The sequence below is a fragment of the Sphaeramia orbicularis genome, chromosome 14 (assembly GCF_902148855.1).
Source record: "Sphaeramia orbicularis chromosome 14, fSphaOr1.1, whole genome shotgun sequence".
Lineage (NCBI taxonomy): Eukaryota > Metazoa > Chordata > Actinopteri > Kurtiformes > Apogonidae > Sphaeramia > Sphaeramia orbicularis.
The window spans coordinates 17,450,656-17,466,568 of record NC_043970.1 but is presented as its reverse complement, the minus strand read 5'-3'; the positions used below and the strand labels follow the sequence as shown (position 1 = coordinate 17,466,568).

Genomic DNA, 15,913 nt, shown 5'->3' with positions numbered 1-15,913 from the left:
CAATATCTAACTATCATCAAATGCATTTTGATGTACAAATGTGTAAATGCTTGTAGAACGAAAAGTGCACCAATATAGCCTCTTGTCAAGGCCACTCACTTGCATATGATGATATGAAAACAAAACACATTAGCATCAGTATAATCTAAAATTGATCCACTACACGACGTTCTTTAAATTTTCAGCTTTTTTAATGTCTCTCTCCTTTTTTAATTTTCTTTTGGCGCTCCCACTTAGCTGCTTCTCCATGTTTGCATTGTTTTGATTCGCGTACGTCGCGTACGTCGCATAGTTCTTGATGTCTCACATCCCGCTCAGTGCATGCACATTGATTTGCGTCACCGCTGATTCACTTTTTGGACTGACCAATGAGGAGAGGGTCTCAGCTCACGGTCACAGACAGCAGGAGCAGGGTTTCTGTGCAGTGCAATGGCCCCGGGCAGCGGACAGTTTCATTTATAAGCAAAAGATAACCAGATATTTTTGTTATGCCCGAGCTACCCAGGGCCCTTCAGAGGTCGCGGGCCCCTGGGCAATTGCCCAGTTGCCCATATGGTTAATCCGGGCTTGCCTTTTCCCTATCGCCCCTAACCAATCTATATTGTTGGTTGCTTTTTACATTATAATCTTTTCATTGTAATATGATGTTGTCCTTGTTGTTTGTCAATATTCTGTCATTGTTGTTGTTTTGGTTTGCTTATTTGTTTGATTTTCCCTTTGTTAATGTGTTGTTTTTGTTGTTTTTCTGTCCACAATGTCTTGTCAACGATCACTAATAAAAAAATAAGAAAAAAACATCTACATGATCGGTGAATTAAAATTAGGAAAATGCTTTATTTGCACAGAAAAACACAAAATACAGAAGACAATTTTACAATAAATGGCTAAATCACTTAAGGAAGGTTAAATATAGAGAAAAATGTATTTGGAAAGTGCCAGAAAAGTAACACTGGGTCCTCATGGCTTAACCTTATGTTTTAACCTTTAGCCTCTATTATTCCATTTATCATTTCACACAGCTTGGCATGGATGTAGGCTAGCTATCGATTACTTGAAGTTATGAATTAAATGGAAAGCTCAAATCCCACTGGTGCCGTAATAGAAAACACTGTTCAAACTGGTGTCAGAGCTGATCGTTTCTGTTGTATTTTACGTAAACTTAATGAACATCTTCCAGATAAACTAAATCTAATGTTCTGCAGACAACAGTATGAGGATTAGAAAGTGGTTTTGTCATCTTTAGTGTGTTTATAATCCATGTGGCATCATCTGTGCTTAGTATTGTGGACGGTTTGCACTTTAGTTGAGCTGCTTTATATTTATTTAGGTCACAGAGTTTGGTCTAAAAGATTAATACCGTTGATTTTTTTTTTATTGCTTCGGCACTATCTTTTGAAACTATAGGCTATTTTTGTAAAGCTCGACACACTCACCACAAAATCTTATTCAAAAGCAACAAAATATTACACAGCTCTTGCAAAATCAAACTGTTTTTGTGTGAAGCCCCAAATGTGCACAGGTGAACAATGTACCATCGTGTATTAAACATGCATAAACACAGGTATACAAATATGGTTGTGTATTCCGAATATGTCTCAGTATCAATACAATAGATTGTTAAAAACGTTCTAACACGCCTCAAAGAGTTAATGCATGGTGGAAGAAAAAAAATGTCTAAACACAGCGACTCTACCCATAAAATTTCATCCACATTTTATTCAGTGAAATGCTGTAAAATGTGTTTACATTTCTGAAAAAAGGTCTTTATAAATCACCAAGCCACTGTAAAGTAGAGAATTGCATTTGGCTTTTCCTTTTTTTTCACCCATTTTTTTCATGACTTTTAACAATCAGAGTGAATTATCAGATTGATGATGAGCTTTAAGATGGACTGTGAAATCTATCATCTCCAGTTGAGGGGCAGCAGTACAACTAAACGAGACCTACTTTTTGGGGGGTTAATTTTCACATAATCCCTGCGTTCTTTCAAGTGAGAACAGATTGATTTTTTTTTTTTTTTTTTTTTGGGCTTATCTAGAAAAAAATAGTATATGATAAGAAAACAAAAGCAATTAAATAAATTGATTATTTTTTTACTTTTGCTACTGGTTTAAAGTCATGTACATGGATGGAACTCCAGTAAATACATAAAAGTAACTTTTTTGTGTATTTTACTTTTTACTATATATTGTATTTTATTTTGTTTATACTTGCTGTTGCACTGGCAGGAGAAGTATTGTGATTTCATTGTATACCTGCTGTTTAATCATGATAAATGTTTCTAATTCTGATTCTAACAAATGCAACATGTTGTAATGAAATACTATGTACTACTGTCACTAATCCACCACATTAAGACTAAAGAATGCTTCTTTGTCTCTCACTGGGATTATATTTCATTTCAAGATGTGTCCTTAAAGCCACAGTATGCAAAATTCTGTTTTAAAATCTTTCAAACTGATTAGGCCTATGTTATATATTTTCTTAACTTGTTGATTTACATTCTATCAAATGCTCAAATGTCTGAGAATATGTCACTTCTCACATGATGGTATATTTCACTAACTAGCACTGGTGTTTGATGTTACTGGAGGCTTTTTCAATTGAATGAATACAGTATATCACAAATGCAATGTGAATTAAACTGTTTTACTGAGTTACCTCTTGGTTAAATGCTTTGAATGAATAGGTTCAGGCATGTAGTGTTTACAGCTTTTTATTAAGAGTGGAATTACCAGAGGGCGTGGATCTGAATTGTGTAACAACTGAGTCATCCTCTATTTTTTTTGATTGGCACTATAGATTTGAGCATTTAAATAAAAATACTTTAAAAATTACATGCATAAGAATTATTTCACCTTGATCAGAATGAACAATTGGCTTTCATTCAGCCATGCCTGCATAGGAAAAACAAAAGGACAAGTTAGTTTTCTTATCTTAGTAAACAAAAATGTGAAGTGTACATGAAAAATAAATCTCTAATGTGTTTCGGGTAAGTTCAAGGACATGAGGTTGTTAAATCAGAGAGGGGCTTTTAGAAGTCAGGTTAGGACTCTTAAAAAACAGGCCAACAGATTTATAGATTAAATTTGCTCTGACATTGTAACTTTAGCAGTCCTTGTGTATTTTTTATGGCTTAATTTGTAGTAATGTGTTTTTGGGACTGTCTGTGTTTTGTGTTGAAAGTCTGGTGCATCTTTATGATTAATGTTTAAACACAAATCACTTTAACATGTTATCCTGTCATCCTTATATAAAAAAAATTATCAATAAATTAAAAGTTGGGTGCATCATAGGCTACTAATCATAGCTCTAATGAGTGTTTATCTGTAGCTTCTGACATTAGTTTTAAGACATTTTCTAGTCAAGATTATGACATTAGTTTAAAAAATTCCCATATGGATAATGTTGGGGTGTAATGAATACATATTACTGTTTAGAACACAAAATATGAGTAAGGGCTCTTTACTCTAAGTAAAAATAAATATCAACTAGAACCACAGTTACATTCTAAACACTCAAAGACTGAACCAGCCACAGGCTATAGCGGTCAACTGATCTAAATGTTTTAATTCACTGTTGAACCACTATTCCATATGAACGCTGAAACTTCTGCAACATTGACTCACCAGTAAAACCAAGGCAGTGGTTGTAGATGGCTTGATTTCATATTCAGTTAATTGTATATTTTGCTAAAAAAGTAATTTCCCTCAGTTTTCTCGGCTTTTACATAATAACCTGCAATAAGTACGTCTCGAGTTTATGTATTTAAATGTACATGAACCAGTTTATGTGTGTAATAAAACTTTTTCATATATTGAAAACATCAGCTAACCAGCACATTTAAAATCAGAGGAATATAATAAAAAATGTATTCAAATTTAAAAAAGAAAATTGTACAGCAGTGTAATAGTCCTGCTATAACCATCTCAACGCTGACTATGGTTTTAACGTCGAGCCGTAAATTACGACATTCTTGGCAGTCCCTGAAGGCAGCAGCAGAGGAGGAAGGATCCCTGGCAACGCTGTCACAAAGCTAGCTAACAGAATCCACATAATCTGTCTACTGCCTAGCACTCTGAACGCATCAGCTTTGTCAACATGCAGTTAAATGTTTACCTGTATAGTCTACCATTTAATCTTTACCTCGTGGACTCTTCGAAAGCTTGTTAATTATGATGGATTTTTTTAACGAGCCAAGCTAGCCTAGCTAGCAGACTATTTCTTCGTCGTAGTCACAATCAGTTGACCAGCTAACTAGAACGAGTTGTTGTTAGCTTACATTCGGTTAGCTAGCTCGGCGAATATGGCGATTGTTTCTGGTTCTTGTGCTAGGATAAACGGGTCCAGAAATGGGCCCTCTGTGTCAGGTACACCTTCTGGCTCCGTTGGACAATCTCAGCCCATGATAGCGGTGTGGGAATGGCAGGATGACCTGGGCTACTGGCGGCCTTACAGCGGCCAAGTGAGCGCCTACATCGAACGGTGTTTGTCACCGCGGGGCCAGAGAGGAGGAGGGGGACCCGGCTCCACTAGTCATCTGGTCTCGGACAATCAGACCCTAGCCTGTCGCCTTATCTAATAGACTACCAAGCTTGAAACAGTTTCGGCAGGACACAGGTAAACCTATACTGCATTTCATATTTATTTTCCCTAGTCATCATTTTTGTAAAGCCTCATAACCCAACATGTCCAGGTTGGATAACATACGCTAGCATCTTAGCTTTAGCTTGTTGTGCTTGAATGTTTACATAGTTCAAGGTGAGATTAGGCCGACTACTAAGGATGAACCTTTTGAGGTTTAGACGACTCTGTTGAAATCTATGGTGTCAGCTACGTTGGCTCGCTTTGTCCACCCCTCCTGACTGCTAGATTTTAAAAATAATCCAAGAAAACGTAGTCAAATTGTGACGGAAGACACTTCTTTTAAGTTATGCTTGAACACACGTCTCTTTTAGGTATTTGTAAAAGCTTTCGGTTATCCCTTTCGGGTCCAGTGTAAGCAGTATTTCTGCAAAATATGTTGATTTTAATTGTTAGTGAATTCAAAAGGATTTGAGATAACAGGTCTCTCATAAAGTTAAAATAAATGTCAGAACTGAAAACAGGCCTGTTTTCTGAGCCCCTCAAACGTCTGCTTTTTAGAGACAAATGTACAAACGTGATGTATTCATAGAAATGATGCATTACTGTACAATAAACTACTCATCTCACTGTATAATAGGTTGTATTTTGAATGAGCTAAATGCTCATGTAACAGTTCTCAGCTGTGACAAGCCTGCATTTTTTCTGTGTTTACCTAGTTTGGATTTTGGCTCACATTATCACTTTCTCTTTTCAATCACAGTCTTGAATAGTAGTCTGTAAACTTGTATTTAAATGGTAAATTTCTCTTTCTTCCAGGAAAGACGCGGTCAGTACGTCGGTCCCTGTTTGCGCAGTCGTCAGGTCTTGGAAGCGGTGTCTACTGGGAATGGGCCAATGAGAGGGAACATGGACTCCATATGAGACTCGTAACCTCCTCCTGTTGGAGCACAGCTACCAGGCCCGCCAAGGCACAGCTGACTTGGGCCACATGGATATAATTACATAGTAGATCTTACATCTCTGACCCAAGTGAATAAATCCTCTGGCTTCAGACGGCAGGTGCGACGGCAGTGTAACCTCCCTTATCCTCTGGCCTCCTCAGGCCCCCCTGCTATCCCTTCAGGCCCTGCCTGCTCCTGCCAGCAGTGTCTGAGCCACAGCAGTACAGGACCCATCCCCAGCAGATCCAGGCATTCATTTTCATCAGGTAGTTTGAACCGGCCCAGCCTGCAAAGCACAGGGAGAGCTGCAGCAGCTCACCCCACGTCTGTGTACTCACCCTACCCCAGGAGACCCCTTTCTGTTGGGGGCATGTCCTGGGGCAGCCCCTGGCCTCCTCCTTCTTCTGGAAGCCAACTTTCTGCACCACTTCTAACAAGCTCTACCAGTGCCACAAATGGGTTAAGGTTGGTATCTGACATATGTTGCTTTGTTGTTGTTGTTGATTTTTGTTCCATTTTGTCAAAGTGAAGTAATATTCAGGTAACAGGAACTGTCAGCTTATGTCAAAGATGAAATGTGTCTATCAATGACACATAATGATGTTGCAGACTTGTCCCTGCTCAAAAATCCTAAAATTCTCCAGATATGAGGGCACATGGTTGAAAAAGCCTAATTTTAATGGTTTTTTTTTTTCTCAATAGGAATTAAATCCTGATATTGCCATTTGCACAGAGAATTGTACTGCAATATATCAAATTAAGCACAATAGGTATTTTTTGCATATTGCTGTATATAGCAGTAGTTTGGAGCAGTCAGATTTTTACCACAATGACAAGCAGAACTGGTTAAAGCAAGCTTGATGTTAAAAGTAAGGCAAGGCATATGGTACTTGACTTAACATGCTCCAGTGCAGAGCTGTGTCAATGCCTGGAACATCACCCATCTTTTTTGCTTTGTGTTGTGTATTGCAAGGTCAACATACAAGGTACTGAATGATCAGAATGTAATGTACACTTGAATAGTATAAATTAAAAGCTATTCATGAAATAAACATCTAGGAAACTGCTCTCCGGGTCTGACATATCTGTCGAAGTCTGAAAATTTCAGTCTGTAAAAGTATGGAATTTAAAATGGAAAATGTTTTGGACCCTGGGCTTGATGACCCAGTGATCTGTCTGTGGAGGGACAGCATGGGGCCCACTTTATCCTTCCCTTCAGCATTTGGCTTTCTGCCTTTCCCGTTCACGTCCACTTTGACCCATCTGGTAAAACAGGAATGACAGAAAACAATCTGTAGCTCCAGCCCAGCAGCAGTATGTTTATTTTGGCAGACCTATATCTGAGCCGTCACCTCCTCTTTGTGTTTCAAACCACATAGAACATAACTTGTGAATTTGCACTGCTTGCTCACACGTGTTGGTTACAGGTTTGGACTCTAATTTCTTCTGCAGTAATTTAATTTAGTTTATTTATTCCCCCTAAAGGCTTTCACTTCTCCATCTTCTATGTAATTTCTGAAGGAGCCCTATTGTGGTAAACCCAATATAGACAAAGCAATGAATGTTAAAGAATGGCAGCTTTTTGGAATAATGGGTTGCTGATCTTTGTTGTTAACTCACATACAGCTTGTTGTGTGTGGCTGTCAGTAAAATGAGTCTAGTGATAAGTATATCTACAGCACAGACATGAGACCAGAGCTTCCTAAGGACAGTAGGTTAACTTGATGAAGTCAGTAGCACATTTCCTGCTATGTGTTACCATGCGCTGTAACCTGAGGTATTTAAATCTGTTTAATTTTCCCCCCCAATCGTTTTAGTTCATAGTTGATTAATCTTACTCATCAAAAATAGACAGCTAGAAATATTGCTACTATATTAGGGCCATTTAATCTCCCATTGGTATAAATGCATTGCAAGTTCTGGGTTTTTGGTTGAACAAAACAAGAAATAAGACTGATTGCACTTTGGTTCTTACATACAAAAATTACATTTTTCACTTGTTCACATTATGAAGTTCAACTTTTGTCTCACTTGTAATCTTAATTTATATAATCATGCTGTAGGAAAAGAAATTGGAGAAAATAAAAAAACAAAACTACACAATGAAACAAGAATAGAACAAATAACCACTAATGTGCACTGTGCAGACTGGTCAGATATTACCTGGGAACGTTGGATTCATAATAGTCTTCAAAGGGTCTTAAGAAGTCTCAAATTTAACTTCAGAATCTGCAGAAACAAAGTTAAAAGTATGTTTAAAGAATCAGTTAATTAGTCATAAAAATAATCTTTAGATGCCGTTATAGACTGCACTTTGTTACTTTTGTTCCTGGAAGGCTGTATTGCACTGCAAACTAATTTGCCACATCAATATAAACCCATCAGTACATTGGATGTTAAGTCACCCTGCGTACAGTCAGCATTGAGTTACTTCTAATCAACAGAAATAACTGCAAACCCTCCTATTCATTGTTCAGCTTCTTAGGTAAAGATAAACACACCTGTGCAGTTGAATGAATCCAACACCACAATCTATTCCTATCTTGATTTAATGCCAGAGCAATTCTAAAGGTGGTTCACTTAAAAACTGTATTTCAGTCCAGTGAGGTGGAAAGTGAAATAGTCTGTTTTGTTCTCTCTACTTGGCTTTTTGTTGCTGTTTTTTACTGACTGAATGTCACCGTCCTTGTTCCTGTCCTGCAGTGTTCCTTCCATTCTGTGCAGCTGAATGGATCTACCAGTGTGAGCTCTGCCCTCGCAGGTAAACGGTCACTAACCATCCATCCTGTCTTTTATTTACCTCTGTTGCTGGGCTCAGTCTATTTTGCACCACGTCCAACATATTTATAGGGTGTTCAGCAAAAATTAAGAGTTTATATGTGGAAGCCGTCTGCATTTGTATTGTGAGTGTCAGTCTGTTTAGGAAAAGCTTGCAGACACAGTGAAAGCAGCACAGTCCCAGAGTCACAGTGAATGAAACGTATAACGGGAAACATTATGTTCACTTTTGTATAGACCACATCCTAAACACTCTGATTCAAAGACCAACCACAGTGATGTTTGTTACAGCACTACATATAAAACGGACGCTTCACAAGCTCGGTCTCTGCTGAGAGCCTACACTAAACATCCTCGCACCATATAAAGCTTTCGGCCCTGAAAGTAAAAGCGTGATTAAGATCGTCATCTAGTCTTCACTCTGCTGTCAGTAGATTCGTCTTAGTCCCACAGCTCTACCACACACTGCTTTTTATTTGATCGCTCAAGGCTAAACATGAGAGAGGTGACTACTACAGCTGACATCAGAAGAGTTCATATGTGTAATCGACTAAGTCATACAGGGCTCGGAAAGATACGTTACGAGTGAGTTTATATATGGTGCAGCTGAATTTGTTATGCACGTAATAAGAGCTTTGCATCAATGGTAGCAAACGGTGAAAGCCATTACAACTCATATAAATTCTGACATACCTGACAAATATAAATGTAGTTAATTTTGGACACTGCTGATGTACATCTCCACCACTGACCGTGATGTGATTCAGAACTTGATGCATTGTCAACAATCACATACATCACAGATACATATTGTTAGCCTCATAGCATAAATCCCTTAGTAATATTTTTGGCCAAATTGTGATATCTGCATATCTTGACTCTTTGAACACCGCTGCTTCATTTTATTCAGATATTGCAATTAGGTCAAAAATAAGACTTAGGCAATTATGCTATGAGGCTAACGAAGATCTGCAAATGATGCATAAAACTAGAGAAGATACCTGATACTGGATTTGGAGCTGATCCCGGATTTTGGAGCTGATCCCTATATCAGGCTTCTAAACAGGAAATACTTTACTTTCATATAAATGGATTATTTATTTGAGTCTGATGTCCAGTGATCCAGATATATTTGCATATTTATTGCATTTAGTTGAACAGTTATCTTGTTTGTAATGAACTGAAAAATAGTTAAGAAAAAGTAACATTTTCAGGGTCATATTTTTTGATGTGAGGACAAGTGTGATTTCAGCCAAGAACTCGCTAGTGATGGTCCCTTCTCCAAACTATTGCCATTATATCATCCTTAAAAAAAACAACCAAAAAGAACAATATAGTTTCCTAATTCTCATTGTGATATTCATCACAGTTGCGCTGCAGTGTGACTCAACAGGGATGTGTTTGTATGTGAAACAATGTAAAAGGCTATGACCCTATGAAATGATACAGATAGTGTGATGCGATTTCTTCGTCTACCAGAGCAGACATCAAATCTTGAAATCAAAAAGTGGTATTCATTCTGTGTATATTTGTGTCTCTTGTCCAGCAAAACTGTAAACATCTCATATATGCCGCTTCTTTTTGACTCTCTAAAAACACTTGACATTCTCACAAACGGGTTTTTTGATAAATTAAAAGAAAAAAAAAAAAGAAGGTTGTGACAAAAGACTTATTGTGTCTCCAGTTACACCTTTATAACACAACTCGGTTAAAAGCTTGGTTCATTTGTAATTGTGTGACGCCAGCGCAGATGAGAGACATGCTTGAGAGACCATTTTATAGAAAAAGGAGTCTTGTACGGGTAAATATAGAATACTCATCCGCAATTGTCTAAATGCTTTGGGCTCTGTTAATAATGGTGCATAAATAAATTCAGATTTTATCAATGCAAAGTTAGTTAGTGCATATAAAGGTCTTCCCAAAGTGTTAACATGTGCTTTTAGACTTTGAACTTTTATACCGACGCAGATGAGTGAAATTACCGTCCCCACAGGATGTAGAGCACCAAAGGTAAAACTAAAACCAAAAACCCACTGTGCCCCAACATGGACATACAGAATCATAATTCATTGAGGTTTGTATTACAGGAGTGATATTTTGCTTTTTTAAATGGAATTATGCATTTTCAAACATTTCCCTGTGGTCTACATAAACTGTAAATGCTATGCTTGGATCTGAATTCTTCATTAATTCAACTCCACAGGTCCATCTTCAACCCTATTTTTCTGACTAATGACACCAAAAAGGTCATTTTGAGCGCTGGCCCTTTAAATGCACATGAGTCACTTCACACCCCACCCCCTCCAGGTTGTTGACTGTGCTGTTCTGTCCTGTTCAGCCACTCGGTTTGTTAATACAACCAACATCTGAACATTTTAAGTAATCGGCTCGAAGTTTGGACATATTTTCAGTTTTTACTACAACGCTGCTGCAGATAAACAATTATGGTGTATTTGGAGAAATTTTCATCAAGTCTTGACCTTGTATGTACAAATTTTGTGACGTAGCTAGTTATAGACGTAACAAATAAAGAAGGAATTAAAATGGGTTGTAGAAATTCATTCGATTTTTGCCAAAATGAATATAAAGATAGCTTTGCAGCACCTGGAGGGTTCAAATTCAAACTTTTTTTAAATTATTAGGGTCCAAATACATAAATAAATGTAGTAAAGACTAATAAAAGTGGGTTTAGCAAAATATGACCCCTTTAAATTCATTTACACAAAAATCCAATGTCAGTTCATCATGTTGAAATATCAGCCAAGTGTTACCAGCTTTCATCTCACACCCTCATATGTAGTTATAAGGTATATTTATGCATATTCTGTTATTGTTTTTCACAACTGGCCTGGGTGATATGACCCTCTCCCATCAGATACAGACATGTTCCTTAAAGGTCCCGTATTATGCTATTTTTCAGTCACGTCATATAGGTCTCAGAAGCCCAAAAACATAGTATTTAAGTTTGTTTGCCCCAAAATCATCCTTTTTTCGGAGTTTCAGCGGTCGAAAAAGTCCCTCTCACCAGCCCTCCTCAGAACAGGCTGTTTCTGGGCCTGCTTCCGGGTACGCAAATGAACGCATCTGTCCACGCCCACTCCCCCTCCCCTCTCTGGGAGAGGACGCGGCTTCCACTAGCGGTACTACACGCTAATGTTGACTAAAGCCATGGCTCTCTCATCTACAATACAAATGTCTCAGACAGAACGTCTTTCCAAACACTGGCTTTCTTTGCCTTGAGGCGTGATTGAGCCCCGACGGAAAACGGCGGTGTTGTGTCGGGTTCGTGGACCTGACACGGAAAGACGCCACTAATGCAGGCAGCTACTAACAAGCTTGATGCTAACTATACTGATGCCAACCACAAAAGGCCCGTGTTCACAGTAGTTCTGTTGAATGTCGCTTGATATTATCAGCTCTAGCACGTTAACGGGGACGCAAACGTTAGCAGCAGTAACCGAGCTATGTTAGCTGCCATGCTAACGTTAGACGTACACATCAACAACCACCCGCTTATCCGTAATGTAGGGTTATGCAGTAAAAAAAAAAATGATAAGAACTTACATCTCTCACACTTGTACTTGGGTCACGAAGCGTTGGTACTGCGTCCTTCTTGATTCGGAGTCTTTGTGCCAAGCCGAGCTGTATGGGCCCATGTTCGAAAAACACTCGTCCGTGAAATGCCGGGCACACATACAAGCGTTTGGGAATGTTGTTTGGTACATGACCTTCAAAGATATAATCCAGCTACTTTTTACGGAGAGGCTCGGAAGTGGGGAGCAAAAATAAACTATCGTGTTGGTGTGTGCAGCCAACAACACCACAACTTGCATGTCTCGCCTTCGCCATGTTTGTTGTCCAAGAGGTACTTTGCCAGGGCGGGGCTCGCTTTGCCAGGGTGGGGGCACAGTCAGGGGGAGGAGTTAAATCTGCTTATGTCGTCATAAACGGACCCAACTCAAACTTGGCCGTTTGAGCAGGCATTTTCACAAAATGTGGTGTAGCAAGGCAGGGAGGAAACAGACAGTTTTCAAATTCGAACCTCATAATGAGGCTACTGCAACACACACTACTATAAGAAAACTTTCACAAAGTGAGATTTGCATAATACGGGACCTTTAATTAAATATCATCAATTCGATATGCTGGTGCAGTCTGGTAGGAGGCATACGTTGTTGGTTTGAGTCTTCCCGTGAGATTTGTTGGTAAAAAACAGATGTACAGAAAATAACCACACTTACCCTTTAAGTTCATGCGGTTTCGTTTTGACTGTAGGCTCTCGGCTGCACACTCATATCATTCCCTGTTTCTTGGCTGTGATGTGTTTACTCCAACAATACAACGAGCACAGAGGAAAGCCAGCGGACCAGAACCTCATTAATGAAAAGCACTGAACCCTGACTTCGGTGAATCATTTAAAAGTGAAGGTCATGCTTATGGTGTCGTCTCCAAATATACTGTAACAATTACTATACCTTAATGAACATTAGTGATAATCGTCTTGTAATATCTTATGTTCCCCGTGGAAGGCTTTATTATCGTTCAGCGGATCTGATGTCTGCAGTTTTTTTTGTTTTTTTATTCGTCCAGCTCCATTTACCAGTGTATGTGTTGTTAACACTGAGTCCCAGGTTAATGAATTGGGTTCATCTTCATAACTAATTACAAACTAAGGACATGGCACAGAGGCACTGAGGTCCGTGAGAAATATGAATCGGGGACATATTTATCCTTATCTTTGTTTACAGGCTTACTAAAACACTCAGGGCATATACAGTATAAATGAACAGGGGATCGTCAGTATTCCTTGTTCACATTTCATCTGGAACACTCAGAAATGTCAGAGAAATCCTATATGGGTAACATTACATCAACCATTTTATGGGGTTTTATTTGTTTTTTGGAGTACATGCTTTTATTTGTCTTTACTTGATGCCATTGCACCAGTGCTGTGTGTCAGTGTTTCCATTGGTCCTTTAAAAACACTCAAATCCAATCATCTGAACATGATACCTTAAAAAAATCTATTGGAAGTAGCATTACTTGGAGGAAATTGCATTCCTCTGGCTCTCGTTTTAAATCTGTTTTGGGTAACAATTTTGTGTTCATCTTGCCTAAACAAAACTAAATAAAATGTGCAATGTACTTTTTTAATACAGCCTGTGGTCATGACGGGCTGTTTGCTAATGTGTCCTATTAAAAATAAAATCTTTACCTCTAGAAGTAGTTATTTCCACTTCTACTCCTTGAAACTGTACTTTCATCTAAGTGTGTTCATCCAGATTTGTCTCAAGAAGAGAAGTCAGTCTTAAACTGGTCGTCAAAAGCCTGATTGAACTTGTTGAAATCGTTGTGTTAAAGGATGTACGAGGATCGCAGTGGAAGCATCCATTGCTGCTACATTTCTCATACCTTTGATTTGTTCCTCCCTACTCCTGCATCTCTCCACTCGCTCTCAATCCTCACCTGCCCCATCTTGCCCCACCCCCCTCCCATCACATCCCGCCTCAACCCCACCCCGCTCCAGGCATGGCCTCCATTTTGATGTCAGCGGTGGGACTCGGCGTGCACTTCACCAGTGCCCCCCTCCCTCAGCAGCCACAGCCGCCGCCGCAGCTACAGCAGCAGCAGCAGCAGCAGCAACCGCAACCTCCTCCTTTCTCTCTTCCTCCTCCTCTCCTCCCCCCAGCAAGCAGGCCCAGCAAGCCCCACAGCAGCAGCAGCAGCAGCAGTTCAGTTAGGAGAGCAAAGAGGCAGCACAGGAGAGGTAGCTACCAGCCCTTCCTCCACCCCTTTTCTCCATTGTTGCTTCACCGCAGGCTTGAGCAGCATTTCATCCAGCATCAGCTCACCGTCCTTTGTCCTCATGTGCTCACACTACTCTGCTTTTGTTCTAGTTGGAAAAAGTGCTGCCTCACCGGCTTGAAATATAAGCTGGCCGTTACACCATTGTAAAAATCAAACTGCATAAGAGCAGTCTGCTTCAGCAAGGACTTCTCTTCTGCCACTTCTCCTAATTTTACCCTGGTCTGTGTAGAGTCTCTCTTGTTATTAGTTGGCCCCTCCGAAATGGAGCACCAGAGGCAGCACATTTTTTCTGAAGCAGGCGCTTTGTGTCAGCCATCCAGCTTTTCTTTACTTTGCCAAGTGCTGGGAGTGGAACTCACAGATATAAAAGAAAAGATAGGAAATATGTTCTCCAAAGATAGCTCCATAGCACCTTACCAGGAGTGAGTCACAGTGGTTGTTCAGTGTCTGGCAGCGATAAAGTGAACAGAGGAATCAAAATTAGTTGGTTTTGATTTTGCAGATTAGTTAAGACTATTTTTTGTAGTTGACAATTTTAGTATTAATGTTACTCTTGACTCTCATTTTCTTGTTTTGTTATCTGTAGTCTTTTAGTTCTGTCAAAACAATTGATAGTGTCAAAATCGTCCCACTGTTAAAGCATTATTAGGTGTGACAGGCACCTATATGAATCTTTTTATGGTGTTGCTAAACATTTTCAGACGTGTTTGTCATTTTATCCATTATTATTATTATTATTATTATTATTATTATTATTATTATTATTATTATTATTATATAATAATAATAAGAATATTTTCATACTGTTTATTCATTATTCTTCCTGTGAGTACAAGCCTTAGAACGTCTATCTGAAATTAAGAAATTAAGTTCCTGGAAATCTAGTAACAGAACATGCCCTTCCAGAATGTGATATAGCCTCCATAATTGTTACACATAGGAAATTCTCTGTAATTGTTATTTACTATTTCAGGTTGTTGTTTTTTTTCAGTTTTGAATATAAGCTAATTTATTTTAATTTGTATTTTTCCAGTGGTGGATAGAAGATCTGTTTTGATTTACTCTACAGAGCACATCTGGAAAAACACTCATTTTTCCTCTCAAAACCTGCCATTATTCATCAGTCATGTGTTGGAGTGATGCCTTTTGTGGTCCATCTGTTGCCCATCATGCTTTCCCATCATGCTTTTTGTTCTTATTTCCTTTCTGGAGCAGAAATACAAAACCTACAATTTGTCATGTGTGCTTTGTAAATATTTCATATTTTTTTCCAACATCTGTTCAACCATGTAGTTATTGTTTAGACTGTATAGTCCACATCAGTTGCACATAGCAACTAGCTTTTGTAGTTGACTGATTCAAGGTGCAGTTTTCTGAAACTATTCTACTCCTTTTCTGTCATTGTCATTAAGTTAAGGAAACGTGATTGCGTTGTTAACAAATACCACTTATTACTAATGTTAGCTTAACATAATTTTTAGGGGAATCATACACACAGCTGATTTTACCTGCCATTTTACTCACTTTAATCAGTTCACTGGGTTTAGGTTTTGTTTTTGAAAACAGCTTTTGTAGTTTTTAAAGTATTTTCTTTTTCATTGACTCGTTTTAGTTTTGGAGTTTGCTTTCATTAACTGTAATAATTCTGTTTCAACTATAGTGAGCTGTATAGTAAAAGAAAGTGACACATCCACTTGAATATGAAATGTGTGTAAATCCCATTTCATATTCAAAGCTGTTATCATTTTCAGTTCATTTTTGTCCACTCTGTCCCTTATTTATTTTGCAGCTGTTTCTCT

General features: G+C 38.6%; 1 protein-coding gene and 1 long non-coding RNA gene across 2 annotated transcripts in view; one reads left to right on the top strand and one right to left on the bottom strand.

Annotated features, from left to right (window-relative positions):
* The first annotated feature begins 3,989 nt into the window (after positions 1-3,989).
* The window catches only part of dtx2 (deltex 2, E3 ubiquitin ligase), a 21,086-nt gene continuing 9,162 nt past the window's right edge, over positions 3,990-15,913 (top strand). The window contains 9 exon segments of the mRNA XM_030154386.1: positions 3,990-4,543; positions 4,546-4,585; positions 4,588-4,620; positions 5,404-5,481; positions 5,484-5,570; positions 5,573-5,993; positions 8,232-8,242; positions 8,245-8,289; positions 13,834-14,073. Coding sequence (XP_030010246.1) covers positions 4,307-4,543; positions 4,546-4,585; positions 4,588-4,620; positions 5,404-5,481; positions 5,484-5,570; positions 5,573-5,993; positions 8,232-8,242; positions 8,245-8,289; positions 13,834-14,073 — 1,192 coding nt within the window. The 5' untranslated portion in view covers positions 3,990-4,306.
* LOC115433135 (uncharacterized) overlaps positions 13,363-15,913 on the bottom strand; it is a 22,235-nt gene continuing 19,684 nt past the window's right edge. The window contains exon 3 of the long non-coding RNA XR_003937310.1: positions 13,363-13,373. This is a non-coding gene — a long non-coding RNA (uncharacterized LOC115433135). The remainder of the gene's footprint in view (positions 13,374-15,913) is intronic.